The following is an 18,192-nucleotide window of genomic DNA, read 5'->3' as shown; positions in this document are numbered from 1 at the left end:
GTCTATTTTTCACTGCCCCCTCCCACTTCTGTTACGTATAGTGCACTTAGCTTACTCACTCTTATTAACTCGCGCACGATGTTTTAGTAGTAACCAATGTCTTGCATATTACCCTGTCTTCCACCTTTGATCTCTCAGGTTTTCAGATCTCATCTGGTGCTGTCTCCAACAATCAGTCTTTCCTTCTCAGCCCATATGTAAGTCTCCCCTGTCCCGCAGTTCTGGGTGACTTTCCCAAAATCTTCCCCTTTTCCTTCACAGTTCTTCCTTACCCTTCAATACTTCTGCCTGAAGAAGGAGCCACTGGCTCCAAAAGCTTTCCAATCACAACTCTCTTCTATGTGTGTGTTTTGCCACTGCTTGGTGTGTAGATTTTTTATCTATCGAGTTAAATAATTTCATCAATAATTGGTTGTTTTCGTTGGAATACATTTGTGTTTCATGTGATCTAAAACCATATATAGTACTCGTAATTCACATCTATTGATCTTTGTGTACTGTGGTGACATTAAGCAAGCCCTGTACAGTAATTAGGCAACACTGTCATGGTAGTTTCTACCCTAAATAGAGACAGAGACACTGCAATTATCTACATTAAATAACAGGTATGTTACGCTTGGTAATGTGAATCAAGACCTGGTTAATATGTGTCAAAGAAAGGAAAGGATGTTATGTAAGAGGATCAGTAATTTACTATGAAATAATGCAATTCTGTTTCACAGTGCAGAAATAGGTTACTTTATTAGCATGCTTTAAACATACAACATTAAACCTGTGTTAAATTAGACAGTGTCTTCACAGAACAAAAGCACTATTCATAAAGTTAACACATGCAATTGGATGACCTTCAAATATAAGTCTTTGTTATGTAGAACATACTGAGCTTTTCGTAATTTCCTTATGTCTATGTGATCTTAGGGGAACTTAATAATATTAAACATATGGATCAACAGAATAATTTAGTTGAAATGCATCAAAATTATAGATTAGCATCTGACCTTCCTTTATTATTCTAGTCAATTACATGTTTTTGCACTTCATACATTGACTTTAAATTGTAAATCTGTAGTTCAGGTACATTTATGGGAATCTCTAGAGCGTAGTTTCAAATTCCAATGATCACCATAATTATAAAAATAATTTGATTTTAAAGCCAGACAGAACAAACAGAAAGATATAGTATCATTTGCAAGGAAGTAGGTTATCAGAAAACAAAACAGTACACTGCCTCCATAATAAACTTGCTTCATGAATTACAACAGAACATGTTGTACTTCATGTCCATGAACTGCATACTACTCAAGTTAGTTTCCAGCTTACATAACAAATATGCAAAAGAATAAGAAATATGTATGAAGTTTCTTAAAACATCTATAATAATTCTATACAACCAAAACTTGGTCATCTAGCTCTAAAAATATGTAAAAAAAAGGGAGGTAAATTGTCATAAATAATAGTTCATGTTCTAGGTAACTGAGTGAGTAATAAGGAAATAACACCAGAGGGTAGTGTGTCTTTTACATACTGTTATAAGATATTACAATTATCTCCTACAAAGAACACCAGCTACTCACACAATTTTTATACATATTGCAAGGTGTGAACATCAAGAGTTTATTATGTTTATCTCTTGACATCAGTATTAATATATTCCATTGACAGTACAGAGCACACACAATAATTGAACAGAAATATAATTACTACATATTGATTATGTCACATCACTTGAAATAAATCCATTACCATTAATCTTCCCATCACTCTGTCAGATTTATGCTATGTGCTGTTTATTACCCCATGAGAAACATGTCTTCAACTGAAAAACACAGGACAAGCTGCAGATATAAATAATAGTTCATGTTTTAGGTAACTGAGTGAGTAATAAGGAAATAACACCAAAGGGTAGTGTGTCTTTTACATACTGTTATAAGCTATTACAGTTATCTCCTACAAAGAACACCAGCTACTCACACAATTTTTATACATATTGCAAGGTGTCAACATCGAGAGTTTATTATGTTTATCTCTTGACATAAAGATTAATATATTCCATTGACAGTACAGAGCACACACAATAATTGAACAGAAATATAATTACTACATATTGATTATGTAACATCACTTGAAATAAATCCATTACCATTAATCTGCCCATCACTCTGTCAGATTTATGCTGTGTGCTGTTTATTACCCCATGAGAAACATGTCTTCAACTGTGAAACACAGGACAAGCTGCAGATATGTGCTATTATATTTTATAGGTGATGGTACTAGATGGTTGTCAAGTGTGTATTTCTCATTTGGTTTTAAAGGGTATACATAAATGTCTCCAAAGAGCTAAAAATATTCAAAGCAAGATGTAAATGACTTCCTTCCACTTTGTAAAATCTGATTGTATCACTTATGCAATAATATACTTTTGGAAATTTATATGACATAATATATTCTGCTTGACATGGAAAATGTGTTTCTGGATCTGAGAAAAATTTTATGAACTAAGGAACTGAGAGAATATTTAAACTAAGAAACACAAATGTTCCATTCAAAATGTAATGATATCAAAAATAATTTGGTCAGTGCCCAGCATGGAGAGATAAATGAAATCACGTGTTTGTGAAGAGTGTGTGGTTGTAATATTTAAACACACCAACAATTGTTTTAAAATATTTGTCTTAAGTAGTTTGAGTCTCGTGCTTGCTTATATGAGATCCAGTAATGCAATGTAGGAGACATGGAGTATAAACCTTTTCAGATAAAAATAAATTCTAAGTGTTCTTTTACTTATTTTTCACTGTATACATTGATTACTAAGTGGTATGACAATTTCTGTAATAACTGATTGGAACTGCTTATACACCACGACTGCAACACACAGTCACAGTTAATTTTTTTCAATGAATGAAAACAGTGGGAAAGTTTTTCTTGACTGGAAGCAGATCATTTCATTTATGACCAATGGATGTGTTAATGAACTTCCACTGGTTATTTTGGCAAAATAAATGTATACTTCCTGCAGTATTTTTAACTATATGTTATTTAGGCTACATCTAACCTACATCGAAAATACAATGTAAATATCGCAATTTTTTCATGTGCCTCTATCATCTATGAAAACACATGGTTTCTCGTATTGGACTACGCTCAATTTTAACTTAGGAAGACTCTGAGTGAATGTTTCAGAAAACTAAATTATTCAATAACACCAAACGCAAATAGCATGTTAGTACTTGTTTTTGTTTTGTTATAGAATGAATAGTCTCAAATTAAATATGTGACATTGCCATCATATATCATAACAGCTTTCTTGACAGTCACTGACAAGTATAAGACCACATCTGAAATGACAGAGATACCAGTACTGCCACACTTGGTAAACATACCGTAATGGATAATGTGACAGTGTTTATGGACTCACAGTCCTTCTTTAAGAAGGAATTCAGTGGTCGTTTATGAGGCGAGAATTATGAAGACAACACATCTACTATCCCGTCAGGTTAATGGATAGTCAACAACCATTTCATGTAGCATCTGGAACTGTATTACATTTTACTTCATGGGGGGTTGCAGCTGTGAAGATAGTAAAACTTTTTAGATATTACAAGTCATAACCAGGAAACTTTTCTCACGGGTTTCCTCTTCTAAGTGTAATGTATGTTATTCATTATTTGAAACAGATTGTTTCAAATCCACCATCAGCAGTTTTACTATTATCTTTAATAGTCCTCCCATTTCTGACTGCATACCATGATCTCCCTCTAACAGACAGTCTCCTTAATGTCAACAATTTACATGTGAATTAACTGGACACATAAGAATTCCTTTTTGACAATAATATCGACATTCAGATGTAGTTGAAGAAATAGATTAGCGTAAACATTCACAGGTAGAACGTGTTGATTAAGCTTCGCTCACATTAGCATATTTCTTCTCGCCCTCTTGAATCGGAGGCCTGGCATTTGCAGCACCATCCATTGTTGCGCCATTAGATTTTTGCTTGTTTACTGTGTTACCTTTCTTCACAATATGCACTTTGGGTGCAAGCTTCTGTCGCAGACTTCTATAGAAACTGTAGACAACCAGGATGAAATAAGCACTGATTGCTGCAACAGAAGAAAGTGCTGTTATGCAGAGGTCTAAATTGTCTGTTAGCAAATTTGTAAAGGGTGCTATATTGAACCAAGTGTTTCTTTCCGTCTGACTGTTTACACTATTAAACACGACAGTCATACATCAGCAGTAAAGTGGATTAATGTAAATAGAGAACAATGAAATACAAGTTGTGAAACTGACAACCATGAGATGGAGAAGATTTGCTTCCTTTTGAAAAATGGGGTGGTATGATGTCAATGTCATTTGTCTTGGAAGGCTCTTTTCAGAGCTGCATAACTCTATGCTTTGTTGAAAAACTAATCAATCTATGTCATTAGCAACACACTGAATTCACTAAAATCGTTTATTAAGGGCTGTATTTATGTTCTTAGATGTGCCTGAATGAACACTTATTAAATTTTCTTTTTTAAAATAAAAGATCGATTGCTGATATAATAAAACAGCATTATTGCATCTTTTATCAGAATAATGAACGTTTGTGACGAGTTGCAATGTAACGGACTGATACTCGAAACTGGCCGCTTCTTTTTGTGGACACTGCGCTACCAACTACGGTATTTTTTCGTTTTTCGTTATTTTTATGGTTTGTTCCTTTTTTATTACTAATCTCCTCTTTTTAGTTTTTTAGATAAGTCCAGTGACCCACCACTGCACTACATTTTTTAAATTTTTACCCTTGGTCTTTTTAATTGGCCTTTACCTCCTCTACATTGCCCTCTACAAAAAAACCTTCTGCCGGAGTTTGTGCTTCGCTAAATAAAGCGTCTTCTCAACAACATTCACTGAATTTCACTTGAAAACTAAACTTTTCTTGAAATCGAACATTTTCTGTAAACATCAAAATTCTTCTCCGAAATTAAAAATTTAGGAAGAAAATTAGATTTCTTCAGTCCTAAAATATTTTTCGAAACTAAACTTCCTTGTCAACTAGAATGTTATTGTAAACTTAAAATCTTCTTATAAAATGAGAAATCTTTGGTAAATAAAAGTCTTACTGGGAGGTCTTCTTGCGATCTGAAATGTTACTGAAAAATGAAAAAGTTCATGTAATGTAAAATCTTCTTGAATGTATGTGTAAAATAATCTTCTTCTTGAATCGAGAATAAACATAAAATATGTATAACTTAAGGGGAAAATCTGAACAGAGTGGAATCAAAATGCAAAGCAAAATACACAGTGTCTTCTGTGTGATCACAGTGTCTCGAAACTCTACAGTGATTTCCCTGCTACCAGTCTGGCCTAGAATTCCCGGATTAAGGATACTGTGCAGTTTGATACAATTGAAATATCAGAAGAGTTACTAAGATGATGCTGACCTACTCTTTCGTAGAGATCTACGCTTTGAGGTGTCGTTCCCTACGACATTAATGGATAGAGCTGTTGGTGGAGCACTGCCTGTGAAAAGCAGGGTTCCATGTTCGAACCCCATTCTGGGGTCACAATTTTATAAATTACGTATTATATTACGACTGTGCAGGTGGCTCTATTGTCAGTATTAAAGTGAGTTTTATGTGAGAACAATGTACGTAACTTTGTTCCAGCGCAGTACATGAATTATGTGAAGAGCAGAATATTCAGTTCTTATTCTCTCCTTTGAATAGCACAAGAGATATTGAATTCAATTGACGATATCAGGAAATAAACAACGTCACACGGAACAGGCGAAAGGGAATACAGACGCCTAAAAGATGAGACTGACAAAAAAAAATACAAAATGGCTAAACGGGAATGTTTAGAGGATAAATGCAAGACTGGCCGGCCGGTGCAGCCGAGCGGTTCTAGGCGCTTCAGTCTGGAACTGCGCGACCGCTACGGTCGCAGGTTCGAATCCTGCCTCGGGGATGGAGGTGCGTGATGTACTTAGGTTAGTTAGGTTTAAGTAGTTCTAAGTTTTAGGGGACTGATGACCTCAGATGTTAAGTCCCATAGTGCTCAGAGCCATTTGAACCATTTTTTTTAAATGCAAGGCTGTAGAAGCGTGGATAACTAGGGGAAAGATAAATGCCTGCTATAGGAAAATTAAATAGACCTTTTGAGAAAAGAGAAGCAGCTATATGAATATCAAGAGCTCAGATGACAAGCCAGTACCAAGCAGAAAAGGGTAATCTAAAACGGGTAAAGATTAAGAGAAGATGAAAGCTTTCTAAAGCTAACATGAGAAAATTCAATAAAAAAAGGGCTGTACGACAGTAATGAATTTGAAGGCAATGTTATATAAAAGAAAGTGGAAGTAAATGAATATGAGATGGGAGATACAATACTGCGAGAAAAATTTGACAAAGCACTGAAAGACCTAATCCGATACAATGCTCCTGGAGTAGATGACATTCACTCAGAATATTGAGATTCTTGGGAGAGAATCACAGCCTATTCCACCTGATTTGCAAAATATATGACAGGCGAAATACTCACAGACTCCAATAAAAGTGTAATAATACCACTTTCAAAGTAGGCGGTTACTGAAAGCAATGAATATTACCTATCAATTTAATAAGTTGTGGATGCAAAATACTGACACGAATTATTTGCAGAAGAGTGGAAAAACTGGTGGAAGCCGAACTAGGGGAAGGTCAGTTTGGATTTCAGAGAAACGTAGGAACGACTTGTCATAGAAGACAGACTGAAAAACGGCAAACCTCCGTACACAGTATTTGTTCATTCTGAAAGGTTTGACAACGTTGACTGGAATGCACTGTTTGAAATTCTGAAGGTAGCACAATAAAATACATGGAGGGAACGTTGTTTGCAACTTATCCATATCTACAAATCAACAGAAGCGAAATTGTTCCCTTGATGGAAAGAGAAGTCAGACACAAAGAAAAACTAAAATTTTCAGAGCCATAGTTTCTTTTTCCTATTAAAGTTTCACCAGAATCGATCAGTCATGTAAAATCTTTCGCTGCCTTAAAAAAATTTAAGATTATCCTGAAAATCCTTCAGGAAGTAAGCATATGAGAATCATTTACGAAGAAGAAGAATAATTTGCTTTAGACGCTGAACAGCGCATGCGAAGCGGCTATTACACAACGATGTACAAAAAGTATCAAGAAATTAGTGTCTTACGCCTATTTTGTCCACTGTATAAGTTAAAATTAAAATTTAGTCCTTAAAGACGCCGTAGAGCCTAATCAGGAAACAGCGCTGTTAATAGAAACAGTTGAGGACACCTGTAAATTTTATGGACACAACATGATGCGGGAGATGGATTTAAAAATTAGTTCCGTGAGTACTTGCAAGATGACGGTAGAAACTACTCAACGCAACGCGTTGGAGTGGAAGGTACGATGACATCTATGCACTTAAATTTTCATTGACATTCGCAACGATTCATTTAGGGGACTGCTTTCACATTTTTACCGCTCTGCAGTTTGTGCTGAGCGCGACACAGGTGAAAACGCAGAAGTATTTCTACGAAGAGAACGTTTGTGAAGTCTTGCAAAAGCGAAATGAAGTACAGAAAAACACCAATGCAGCAAACGAAAAAAAGCGGTTTCCTTAAAGTCGAAAAATTGCGAAGCGTGAAAGTGGAAACAAGTCTTTATCGACTTCGGCTTCCACTAACGAGGGAAAGAGCAGTCGACTTCAGAACATATAAAGATGAGGAATGAACACCAGTGACCACTAAAGATGCTAAGTGAATAAAAATACAACGTGTCTGGTGAAAACTTCTTTAAACTGAATTCATATTGAGAGTTTTAGAAAAATGTTGTTCTTAATTTTTTTCTGTTGACTGAAATGGGAGGAGCGCAGCTATGGTGATGATGTGGTGTTCGGGTATGGGGGTTACTGTGAGAGACGAGAGATAGACGTTAGGAAAGCGGGTGGGGAGAAGCGTGAGTTAAGGGGATGGGGCTTCAGTTGAGGCACTTGCTCTGATTCTCTCGTCACTCTAGTTACGCTCCTGGTACTGCCGCCGCCATAAGTATTTTTTTTTCAAGCACTTCAAGATGATCACATATTTTATCGTATATGCCAGTATAAAATCAGTTTACAGACATAGCAGTAGAATATATTTCTTGTTTCATATACTCACCCATAAATATACCGCATATCAGAAGTCCAATGATACCAGGGAGATAGAATTCATCATCTGATAAAAATGCAGTAGACATCTGAACCATCACCAGTGAGCTCAAACAAGTAATTATGGCCTTGATGATCACCCATAGTAGAGCAAATCTGATAGTTTCCTGTAAAAAGAAGTAAGATACATGCTAAGAAACGTTTTCGTAAGAGATGATATGGAAAACAGATGATCCATTCACTCTACATTTCTCTTATTTGAGAAGTTTCTCTCTCACTTTGTCCTTTCACTGACAATCAATTTACCTCTCTATTGCTCGTGCATATTCCCTCTTCCTCTCTTCTCTCTCTCTCTCTCTCTCTCACTGGCTAGTATGCGTGCGTGTAATATGCAGGATATCTTTCCTAAGAGTCGTCAGGCGCATTTTCTCTGGTATGTCCGTAGGTAGGTGCAATTTTGTTTTTGCAATGTGTAACTGGAGTAAGCCCAAACAAATCACTTGTCTCATGCGACACTCAGTGTCGACGGAAAGTGTCGGTTTGTTTCCCGTTAAAAACAAACTTATTTTTAAAGAGGAATTTTGGTGCCCATTCGATTGAGCAGTTCCAGATTAGTCCATCGCGATATTCGTTTCGTTTCACCGACATGTATTAACAGGGAAAGTAAAACACGAGGAATGAGTACTCCAGCAGCAACACCACCACCCTGTCCCCCGCTGACTGCTACTGCCATGCACTAGCGATGCTTAGTCGCTGCTGGTTATTCTTCGTGTTTTACTGTCCCTGTTAATACATATCACTAAACAGAATATCGCACTAGACTAATTTGGGACCACTCTATCGAACGGGCACATAAAAACCCTCTTAAAAAAAATTGATTGTAGCGGGAAACAACCCGACGCTTTCTGTCGACACTGGGTATCGCATTAAAGAAGTGATAAGCAGTATTTGTTTGGGCTGACTCCTGCTACACGCTGCAAAACCAAAGTTACAAATATCTGACGAAGCACCAGAAAAACTACCGAGCGAGGTGGCGTAGTGGTTAGACACTGGACTCGCATTCGGGAGGACGACGGTTCAATCCCGCGTCCGGCCATCCTGATTTAGGTTTTCCGTGATTTCCCTAAATCGCTCCAGGCAAATGCCGGAATGGTTCCTTTGAAAGGGCACGGCCGACTTCCTTCCCGATCCTTCCCTAATCCGATGAGACCGATGACCTCGCTGTCTGGTCTCCTTCCCCAAAACGACCAGCCAACCAACCAGAAAAACTGCGTGTGACGACTCTTAGAAGAGACACCCGAGTGAGAGAAACAGAGAGAGAGAGAGAGAGAGAGAGAGAGAGAACGGGTGATGGAGAAAGAGAGGGAATGTCCCATCATTATAATAGGGGTGTGAGTGTGGGTATATTTAGAATAAATATGACAAAAAGAAGTGTCTATGTTATATAAAACTTTCATCCATTTGGGAGCATCAGTCAAACTGAAGTGCTTATTGTCGTAACTGAATAACGTGAATCAGGTGTAATCAAGTATTTATCAAATAACATTACAGGCCACGTAACGTGATTTATTATGCAGAAAATGAGCGGCAACCGACGCAGTAGAAGGCTGCTTCATCACCATACTCGCATAAAAGAAAAACGATAAGATGCAATGTGAGAACAAAGTCTGTTGCGTTTCCCGACATAACCTGGATAGTGCGCCACACATTCATTCCACAAGGTACCACGCTTAACCGGCATTACTGTATCCAAGTGCTGAATCAATCGCCAAATGGGGATCAAAGGATTGGCTCCTCCACCAATGTTCCCGGTCATATTGCGTTAAGTGTCAGACAGTTTTTTTTTTTTTTTTTTTGGGCAATAAGAAAACGACAGTTCCCTAGAATGAAAATAGGCTTACAAGGAAACCATTTTCAGGACATGGACGGAGCTAAGCAAATGTCAACAAGCACACGAGGCACTGTTTACGAAATCAAGCAGTCCTGCCTAACACTACCACGTTCATGATGAAGCAGTGTTTAATGCTCTTTATTCAAGTTTTGAAACATGTTTCTCATTTCATTTAATGCAAGCACACGAAGTAAAAGAAAACACAGACATATAACTCCAAATTTCTACTTGTATTCTCATTTTCATGTTTAGCAAGATTTTCAGATTTAAGCCATTATATAAATTCCCGCAGAATTACCATATGAATTTAGCAGTTCAAATTTACTGAATAGGGACAAAAATGCTGGCATATAACACTGGTTATTATTGAACTGCATCTGCAACGTTGTCTTCACACAATATCTTTGATCTGTTCTTTAGTATACCACTTGCCCTCGTGAGTTGACAACTGCCTCAATTTGTTTCGAGTTTCCCTCCTTCCCACTTGGAAGTATCAACGAACATCACTTTTCAAACTGAAAATCCTGCCTTTGTAATCCTAGCCATTAGCATTCAATAGTGTGGTGACATTCAGTTCGGAGATAAACGACGGTGGAAGGGATTTTCATTACCAGTGTCTGGCTGGTTATCTTGTGTTGTGCTGCATTAAGCTCAGCTGCTCTTCTGTGTCATCAGCGACAAGTACGTTATTTATTGCCACCAAGTTTGAAGACTCCTGTTGAATAATGTTTGTATTGTTCTGAAATAAGTTACAACGTAAATCTTATGGCGTTACAGCGATGGCGGGCACGAGCAGGGCTCTGCGTGTGAGAGCAATGGTGGCGATTGCAGCTGAACCAGGCGACACAACCGGTCCAAGCCCTACCGTCAAAGATGGCTACTATACGAAGTCAAGGACTATGAGCAGTGCAACCACTGACGACGTGGGACTGACAGCAGAATCATTTTATGGTATGTGTGGTGATGACTGAAGGCTTACCATTTTACGCGGTATTTGCTTCTGACCTTGTACACAAATGTGATCAAAAGTATCCGGACGGCCCCCAAAAACATACGTTTTTCATATTAGGTGCATTGCGCTGCCACTTACTGCCAGGTACTCAATATCAGCGACCTCAGTACTCATTAGACATCGTGAGAGAGCAGAGGCCCTCCGCAGAACTCTCGGACTCGGAACGTGGTCAGGTGATTTGGTGTCACTTGTGTCATACGTCTGTATGCGAAATTTCCACACTCCTAAAGATGCCTAGATCCACTGTTTCCGATGTGATAGTGAAGTGGGAACGTGAAGGGACACATACAGCACAAAAGCATACAGGCCGATCTGGTCTGTTGACTGACAGAGACCGCTGACAGTTGAAGAGGGTCGTAATGTGTAATAGGCAGACATCTATCCAGACCATCACACAGGAATTCCAATCTGCATGAGGATCCACTGCAAGTACTATGACAGTTAGGCGGGAGGTGAGAAAACTTGGATTTCATGGTCGAGCGGCTGCTCATAAGCCAAACATCACGCCGTTAAATGCCAAACGACGCCTTGCTTGATGTAAGAAGCGTAAACATTGGTCGATTGAACAGCGGAAAAACGTTGTGTGGAGTGACGATCCACGGCACACAATATAGCGATCCGATGGCAGGGTGTGGGTAAGGCGAATGGCCGGTGAACGTCATCCGCCAGCGTGTGTAGTGCAAAAAAATGGTTCAAATGGCTCTGAGCACTATGGGACTTAACATCTGTGGTCATCAGTCCCCTAGAACTTAGAACTACTTAAACCTAACTAACCTAAGGACATCACACACATCCATGCCTGAGGCAGGACTCGAACCTGCGACCGTAGCAGTCGCGCGGTTCCGGACTGAGCGCCTGAACCGCTAGACCACCGCGGCCGGCCTGTAGTGCAAACAGTAAAATTCGAAGGCAGTGGTGTTATGGTGTGGTTATGTTTTTCATGGAAGGGGCTTGCACCCCTTGTTGTTTTGGGTGGCACTATCACAGCACAGGTCTACATTGATGTTTTAAGCACCTTCTTGCTTCCAACTGTTGAAGAGCAATTCGGGGATGGCGATTGTATCTTTCAACACGATCGAGCACCTGTTCATAATGCACGGCCCGTGGCGGAGTGGTTACACGACAATAACATCCCTGTAATGGACTGGCCTGCACAGAGTCTTGACTTGAATCCTACAGAACACATTTGGGATGTTTTGTAACGCCGACTTCGTGCCAGGCCTCACAGACGGACATCGACACCTCTCAGATCAGCACTCCGTGAAGAATAGGCTGCAATTCTCCAAGAAACTTTCCGGCACCTGATTGAACGTATACCTGCGAGAATGGAAGCTGTCATCAAGCCTAAGGGTGGGCTAACACCATATTGAATTCCAGCATTACCGATGGAGGACGCCACGAATTTGTAAGTCATTTTCAGCCAGGTGTCCGGGTACTTTTGATCACATAATGTACCAGTATCCAAAAGGGAAGTACATTACTTTTCTTTTACCTGATTTCGTAGACAGAATCCATCTCTGAGTGGACAATCTGCTAAAATAAGAGGAAAAACTGGAAAAGTCTTTGAAGCAGGTTTCTGGCAGAAGAAATGAATCTTTCTCCCTAAATACGTCGTAGAAGCACTTTTTGATGACGTATGGGTGTATAGCGTGGGATTACAGGAGAGTATGGCAGGATTGTCAAATACAATCCCCAGTTTAGCTGCTGTCGCGGCTAATCCGCACATCAGTAGCAGACAAATTGCGCGGGAATCGGGAATCTCAAAAACGTCGGTCTTGAGAATGCTACATCAACATCGATTGCATCCGTACCATATTTCTACGCACCAGGAATTACATGGCGACGACTATGAACGTCGCGTACAGTTCTGCCACTGGGCACAAGAGAAATTACGGGACGATGACAGATTTTTTGCACGCATTCTATTTAGCGACGAAGCGTCATTCACCAACAGCGGTAAAGTAAACCGTCATAATATTCACTTTTGGGCAACAGAAAATCCACGATGGCTTCGACAAGTGGAACATTTGCGACCTTGGCGGGTTAATATATGGTGCGGCATTATGGGAGGAAGGCTAATTGGCCCCCATTTTATCGATGGTAATCAAAATGGTGCAATGTATGCTGATTTCCTACGTAATGTTCTACCGATGTTACTACAAGACGTTTCACTGCATAGCCGAATGGCGATGTACTTCCAACATGATGTATGTCCGGCACATAGCTCGCGTGCGGTTGAAGCTGAACGGTCGTTGAGGAGTTACTGTTGTTGTGACGTCATAAGCGAGTGACTGCGTGTGAGATCGCTCTCTAAGTTTTTACATATTTTTAGGTTTCTGATATATATTTTAACGATTTTTGTGATAATATTTCACTCACCTCTGCCTTCTTGTGCTGTGACCTGATATTTGTGTTTCGTATCGAGCAACGTAACCTCTTAGCTGTGTTTACATTCCGCGCTGACCAGTTGCACCTGTAGCGGCGCATCGGAAGCTAAGTACTGATTAATTGTTTGTGTATAGTGGTTTACTTAGGAACTTTATTAGTCTTCAACCAGTGTTTTTTGTGTTTTCTGGTGAAATAATTTCAGAAGAACCTTTTGGGAACTGTTTTCAGCTTCGTTACTGTGTCATTAGACGTTTGATTCTCTTTCTGTATTAGTCTTTTGTTATATTCACATTTGTTGTTTATTAATACTGTTAATAATAGTAGTTACTTCCCTTGTAGAGTAAGTTTGTGATTATTGTAGTTAGGTTTTTAACATCTTCTTATTGTAGTAGCGGAACTTAGAAAAAGTAAAATTTTGCCATGAGTGAGAAGTGTGGGCTTTGCCGTAGGTTCGTGAGTAGTGGATTACGGTGTGAGACTTGTTCGAAGTATTTTCACTGGGGGGAATGCAGTGGGGAAGCCAGTGGGCATTCTGGTGAGATCCTCTCCTGGAACTGCAGGTTATGTAGCAAGAGTAAGTTGATAGAGGAGCAGGAGCGTAAGATCTGTGCCCTTCAGGTGCAGTTGAAATACGCACAGGAGGAGCTAGATAGGATAAGGAGGGAGAAGGGGGTTGGAGAATGGGAGCTGGCTGTTGGCAAGAGATCTGCTAGGAGAAGAAGATTTTCAGTTAGTTTTACTATTGGTGTTTACAATAGATATGACCAACTGTCAGAGTCTAGTGGAGAGGAATCTCTAGTAGCTGTAGATGTAGGAAGTATGCAGCAGACCTCAGTAGTTACGGTGGCTAGAACAGTTGAAAAGTCGAAGAGGAGGAAGAAGGTTCTGCTGTTAGGTAGTTCTCATGGCAGAGGTGTAGGCCAGCAGTTGCAGGAAGTGCTGGGGAGTGAGTACCAGGTCACCAGCATTGTGAATCCAAATGCAGGGTTGGCTCAGGTGACTGTTAACATAGGGGGGTTATGTAGGGATTTTACTAAAGAGGATCAGGTAGTTATTGTGGGTGGGGCTGGTAATAGTATTGATAGGGATGGGGAGTATGACATAGATGGTGACCTGGAAAAAATAGCCACTCAGACTGGCAACACGAATGTGCATTTCGTGGAACTGTTTCAGCATCACGATCGGCCTCATCTTGATACAGCCGTCAGGCGTAATAACATGAGACTTGGGGGTGCGCTGATGACAGAAAGCATGTGTCACATTTCAGTGGTGTCGGTGGAGTCTGTCAGCAGGACGGGTTTCACTAGACATGGCCTGCACCTCAACAGGTATGGGAAGGGAAGGTTAGCAAAGCTTATAGGTGACAGCATAGGTGGGGGTGGTGGGATCACTCATGGGAAAATTCCTGCAGTAATGGGTATTAGAGCTGCACCTTTTTTAGATTGAAGTCAGCTGATAGGTATTCCTGCTTAAGGGAAGTCTCTCTAACAAAGGAACCACTTCTGACAAAGCTTAGGTATCCGAGTAATGAGGGAATTAGTATATTTCGTCAAAATATACAAGGTATTAGAGATAAAGTTAGTGAATTGCTTATAGCTGATGACTCTGAAATTATTGGTATATCTGAACACTTCTTAAATAAGGAGATAATTCAGAGGCTTCCTTTACCAGGATACAGGTTGGCTGGCAGCTTTTCGAGGAGCTCTTTGCGGTGTGGGGGAGTAGCCATGTATGTGAAAAACGGCATCCCATTTGAGTCAATTGATGTTTCAAAGCACTGCACTGAAAAGGTGTTTGAATGTTGTGCAGGTGTGGTTAAATTTAATGGAGCTAAACTTCTAACTGTTGTTATTTATAGATCCCCAAACTCTGATTTCACAACATTTTTGCTAAAGCTAGAGGAGGTTCTTGGTTCACTTTATAGGAAATACAAAAAGTTAGTTATATGTGGTGACTTCAATATTAATTGTATAAGTGATTGTGTAAGGAAGAGGATGCTGGTAGACCTCCTTAATTCATATAATCTTATGCAAACCGTATTCTTTCCAACGAGAGTGCAAGGGAACGGTAGAACAACCATAGAAAACATTTTTGTTCATTCCTCATTACTAGAAGAGCATTCTGTTAGCAAAAAGGTGAATGGCCTTTCAGATCATGATGCATAAATTTTAAGTCTAAAAGATTTTTGTGCTGCAACACGTGTTAAATATAGTCATCAGCTGTTTAGGAAAGCTGATCCAGTTGCTGTAGAGACCTTTGTAAACCTTATCAAGGAACAAGAGTGGCAAGATGTTTATAGCGCTGATATAGTAGACGATACATATAATGCTTTTCTCAAGACTTTTCTCGTGTTCTTTGAAAGTTGCTTTCCGTTAGAACGTTCAAAACAGGGTACTAACACAAACAGGCAGCCTGGGTGGCTGACTAGAGGGATAAGAATATCTTGTAGAACAAAGTGGCAATTATATCAAAACGTTAGAAACAGTCAGAATCTAAATGCAGCAGCCCATTACAAACAGTATTGTAAGGTGCTTAAAATGTTATTAGGAAGGCAAAAAGTATGTGGTATGCAGATAGAATAGCTAAGTCTCAGGATAAAATTAAAACCATATGGTCAGTCGTAAAGGAAGTGGCTGGTCTGCAAGACAGGTCGAGGATACAGAATCAGTGCGTAGTGGGAATGTCCGTGTTACTGATAAGTCGCATATATGTACAGTATTTAACAATCACTTCCTGAATATAGCAGGTGAACTAAATAGAAACCTAGTCCCAACAGGGAATCATACAGCGCTCTTAGAAAAAATGAGTTCCGAGATTGTTACCTGAAATGCTCCTCCATGATACTGACAAGAGGGAGATTGAGTTAACAATTAAATCACTAAAGACCAAGAACTCTCATGGATATGACGGGGTATTTAGCAGAATATTGAAGTATTGTTCTATGTATGTTAGCCCAGTACTGAGCCATGTCTGTAACTTTTCCTTTAGGAGTGGTCGGTTTCCTGACCGATTAAAGTACTCGGTAGTGAAGCCACTTTATAAAAAGGGAGACAGGGATAATATTGACAATTATAGACCTGTTTCTATGCCATCGGTGTTTGCTACAGTTATCGAGAAGGTTGTGTATACAAGGTTACTGGAGCATTTAAATTCACATAATTTGCTGTCAAATGTTCAGTTTGGTTTTAAAAATGGTTTAACAACTGAAAATGCTATATTCTCTTTTCTCTGTGAGGTTTTGGACGGATTAAATAAAAGGTTGCGAACGCTAGGTGTTTTCTTTGATTTAACGAAGGCTTTTGACTGTGTTGACCACAAAATATTGCTGCAGAAGTTGGACCATTATGGAGTAAGGGGAGTAGCTTACAATTGGTTCGCCTCTTACTTTAAGAACAGAAAGCAGAAGGTAATTCTCCGCAATATTGAGAGTGGTAGTGATGTTCAGTCCCAATGGGGCACTGTTAAGTGGGGCGTTCCCCAAGGGTCGGTGCTGGGGCCACTGCTGTTCCTTATTTATATAAATGATATGCCTTCTAGTATTACAGGTGATTCAAAAATATTTCTGTTTGCTGATGACGCCAGCTTGGTAGTGAAGGATCTTGTGTGTAATATTGAAACAGTATCAAATAATGTAGTTCATGAAATAAGTTCGTGGCTTGTGGAAAATAATTTGATGTTAAATCACAGTAAGACTCAGTTTTTTACAGTTTCTAACTCACAATTCAACAAGAACCGATATTTTGATCAGACAGAATGGGTATATTATAAGCGAGACGGAACAGTTCAAGTTCCTAGGCGTTCAGATAGATAGTAAGCTGTTGTGGAAGGCCCATGTCCAGGACCTTGTACAGAAACTAAATGCTGCTTTATTTATCATTAGAACAGTATCTGAAATAAGTGACACTTCAACACGAAAAGTAGTCTACTTCGCATATTTTCATACGCTTATGTGGTATGGTATTATTTTTTGGGGTAATTCTTCTGATTCAAAAAGGGTATTTTTGGCTCAAAAACGGGCTGTTCGAGCTATATGTGGTGTAAGTTCGAGAACCTCTAGTCGACCCCTATTGAATAGTCTGGGAATTCTGACATTGCCCTCACAGTATATATTTTCTTTAATGTCGTTTGTTGTTAGCAATATTAGCCTATTCCCAAGAGTTAGCAGCTTTCACTCAGTTAATACTAGGCAGAAATCCAATCTGCATGTGGAATGCACTTCCTTGACTCTTGTGCAGAAAGGAGTGCAAATACTAGGCAGAAATCCATGTGGAATGCACTTCCTTGACTCTTGTGCAGAAAGGAGTGTAGTATTCTGCTGTATCCTTTTTCAATAAGTTACCACAAGAACTCAAAAATCTTAGCAGTAGTCCAAACACTTTTATGTCTAAACTGAAGAGTTTAAACGTGGCTCACTCCTTCTATTCTGTCGAGGAGCTCCTGGAAGAGCTAAAAAATTAAGCATATTCCAGTGTTACGTTGTTGATTTTCTTTATTTAAACTTACTTGTCACCTGAATATGTTTTTTTTTTATATTTCATTTTATCTGTTTCTAATATCGTGTTATAATTTCATGTTTTGACTTGTTCCATGACCATGGAGACTTCTCCTTAATTTGGTCCCACGGAACAATAAATAAATAAATAAAAATTTAAAAAAAGCGGTATTGAATCACCTATTTCATGACAGGTGGATTGGTCGTCGAAGCACCATATCATGGCCCGCACGTTCACCGGATCTGACGTCCCCGGATTTCTTTCTGTGGGGAAAG

At 39.2% G+C, this 18,192-nt stretch overlaps 1 protein-coding gene across 1 annotated transcript in view; it reads right to left on the bottom strand.

Annotated features, from left to right (window-relative positions):
• Window positions 1-714: 714 nt before the first annotated feature.
• The window catches only part of LOC124721487 (lysosomal-associated transmembrane protein 4B-like), a 177,768-nt gene continuing 160,290 nt past the window's right edge, over window positions 715-18,192 (bottom strand). The window contains exons 5-6 of the mRNA XM_047246494.1: window positions 8,144-8,300; window positions 715-4,100 (exon numbers count right to left, since the gene is read on the bottom strand). Of these exons, the coding sequence (XP_047102450.1) occupies window positions 3,898-4,100; window positions 8,144-8,300 (360 nt within the window). The 3' untranslated portion in view covers window positions 715-3,897. The remainder of the gene's footprint in view (window positions 4,101-8,143; window positions 8,301-18,192) is intronic.

This window comes from Schistocerca piceifrons, chromosome X (genome assembly GCF_021461385.2).
Source record: "Schistocerca piceifrons isolate TAMUIC-IGC-003096 chromosome X, iqSchPice1.1, whole genome shotgun sequence".
In the NCBI taxonomy this organism is placed as follows: domain Eukaryota; kingdom Metazoa; phylum Arthropoda; class Insecta; order Orthoptera; family Acrididae; genus Schistocerca; species Schistocerca piceifrons.
The sequence above is the reverse complement of the archived record's forward strand: the minus strand, read 5'-3'. Positions and strand labels throughout refer to the sequence as shown.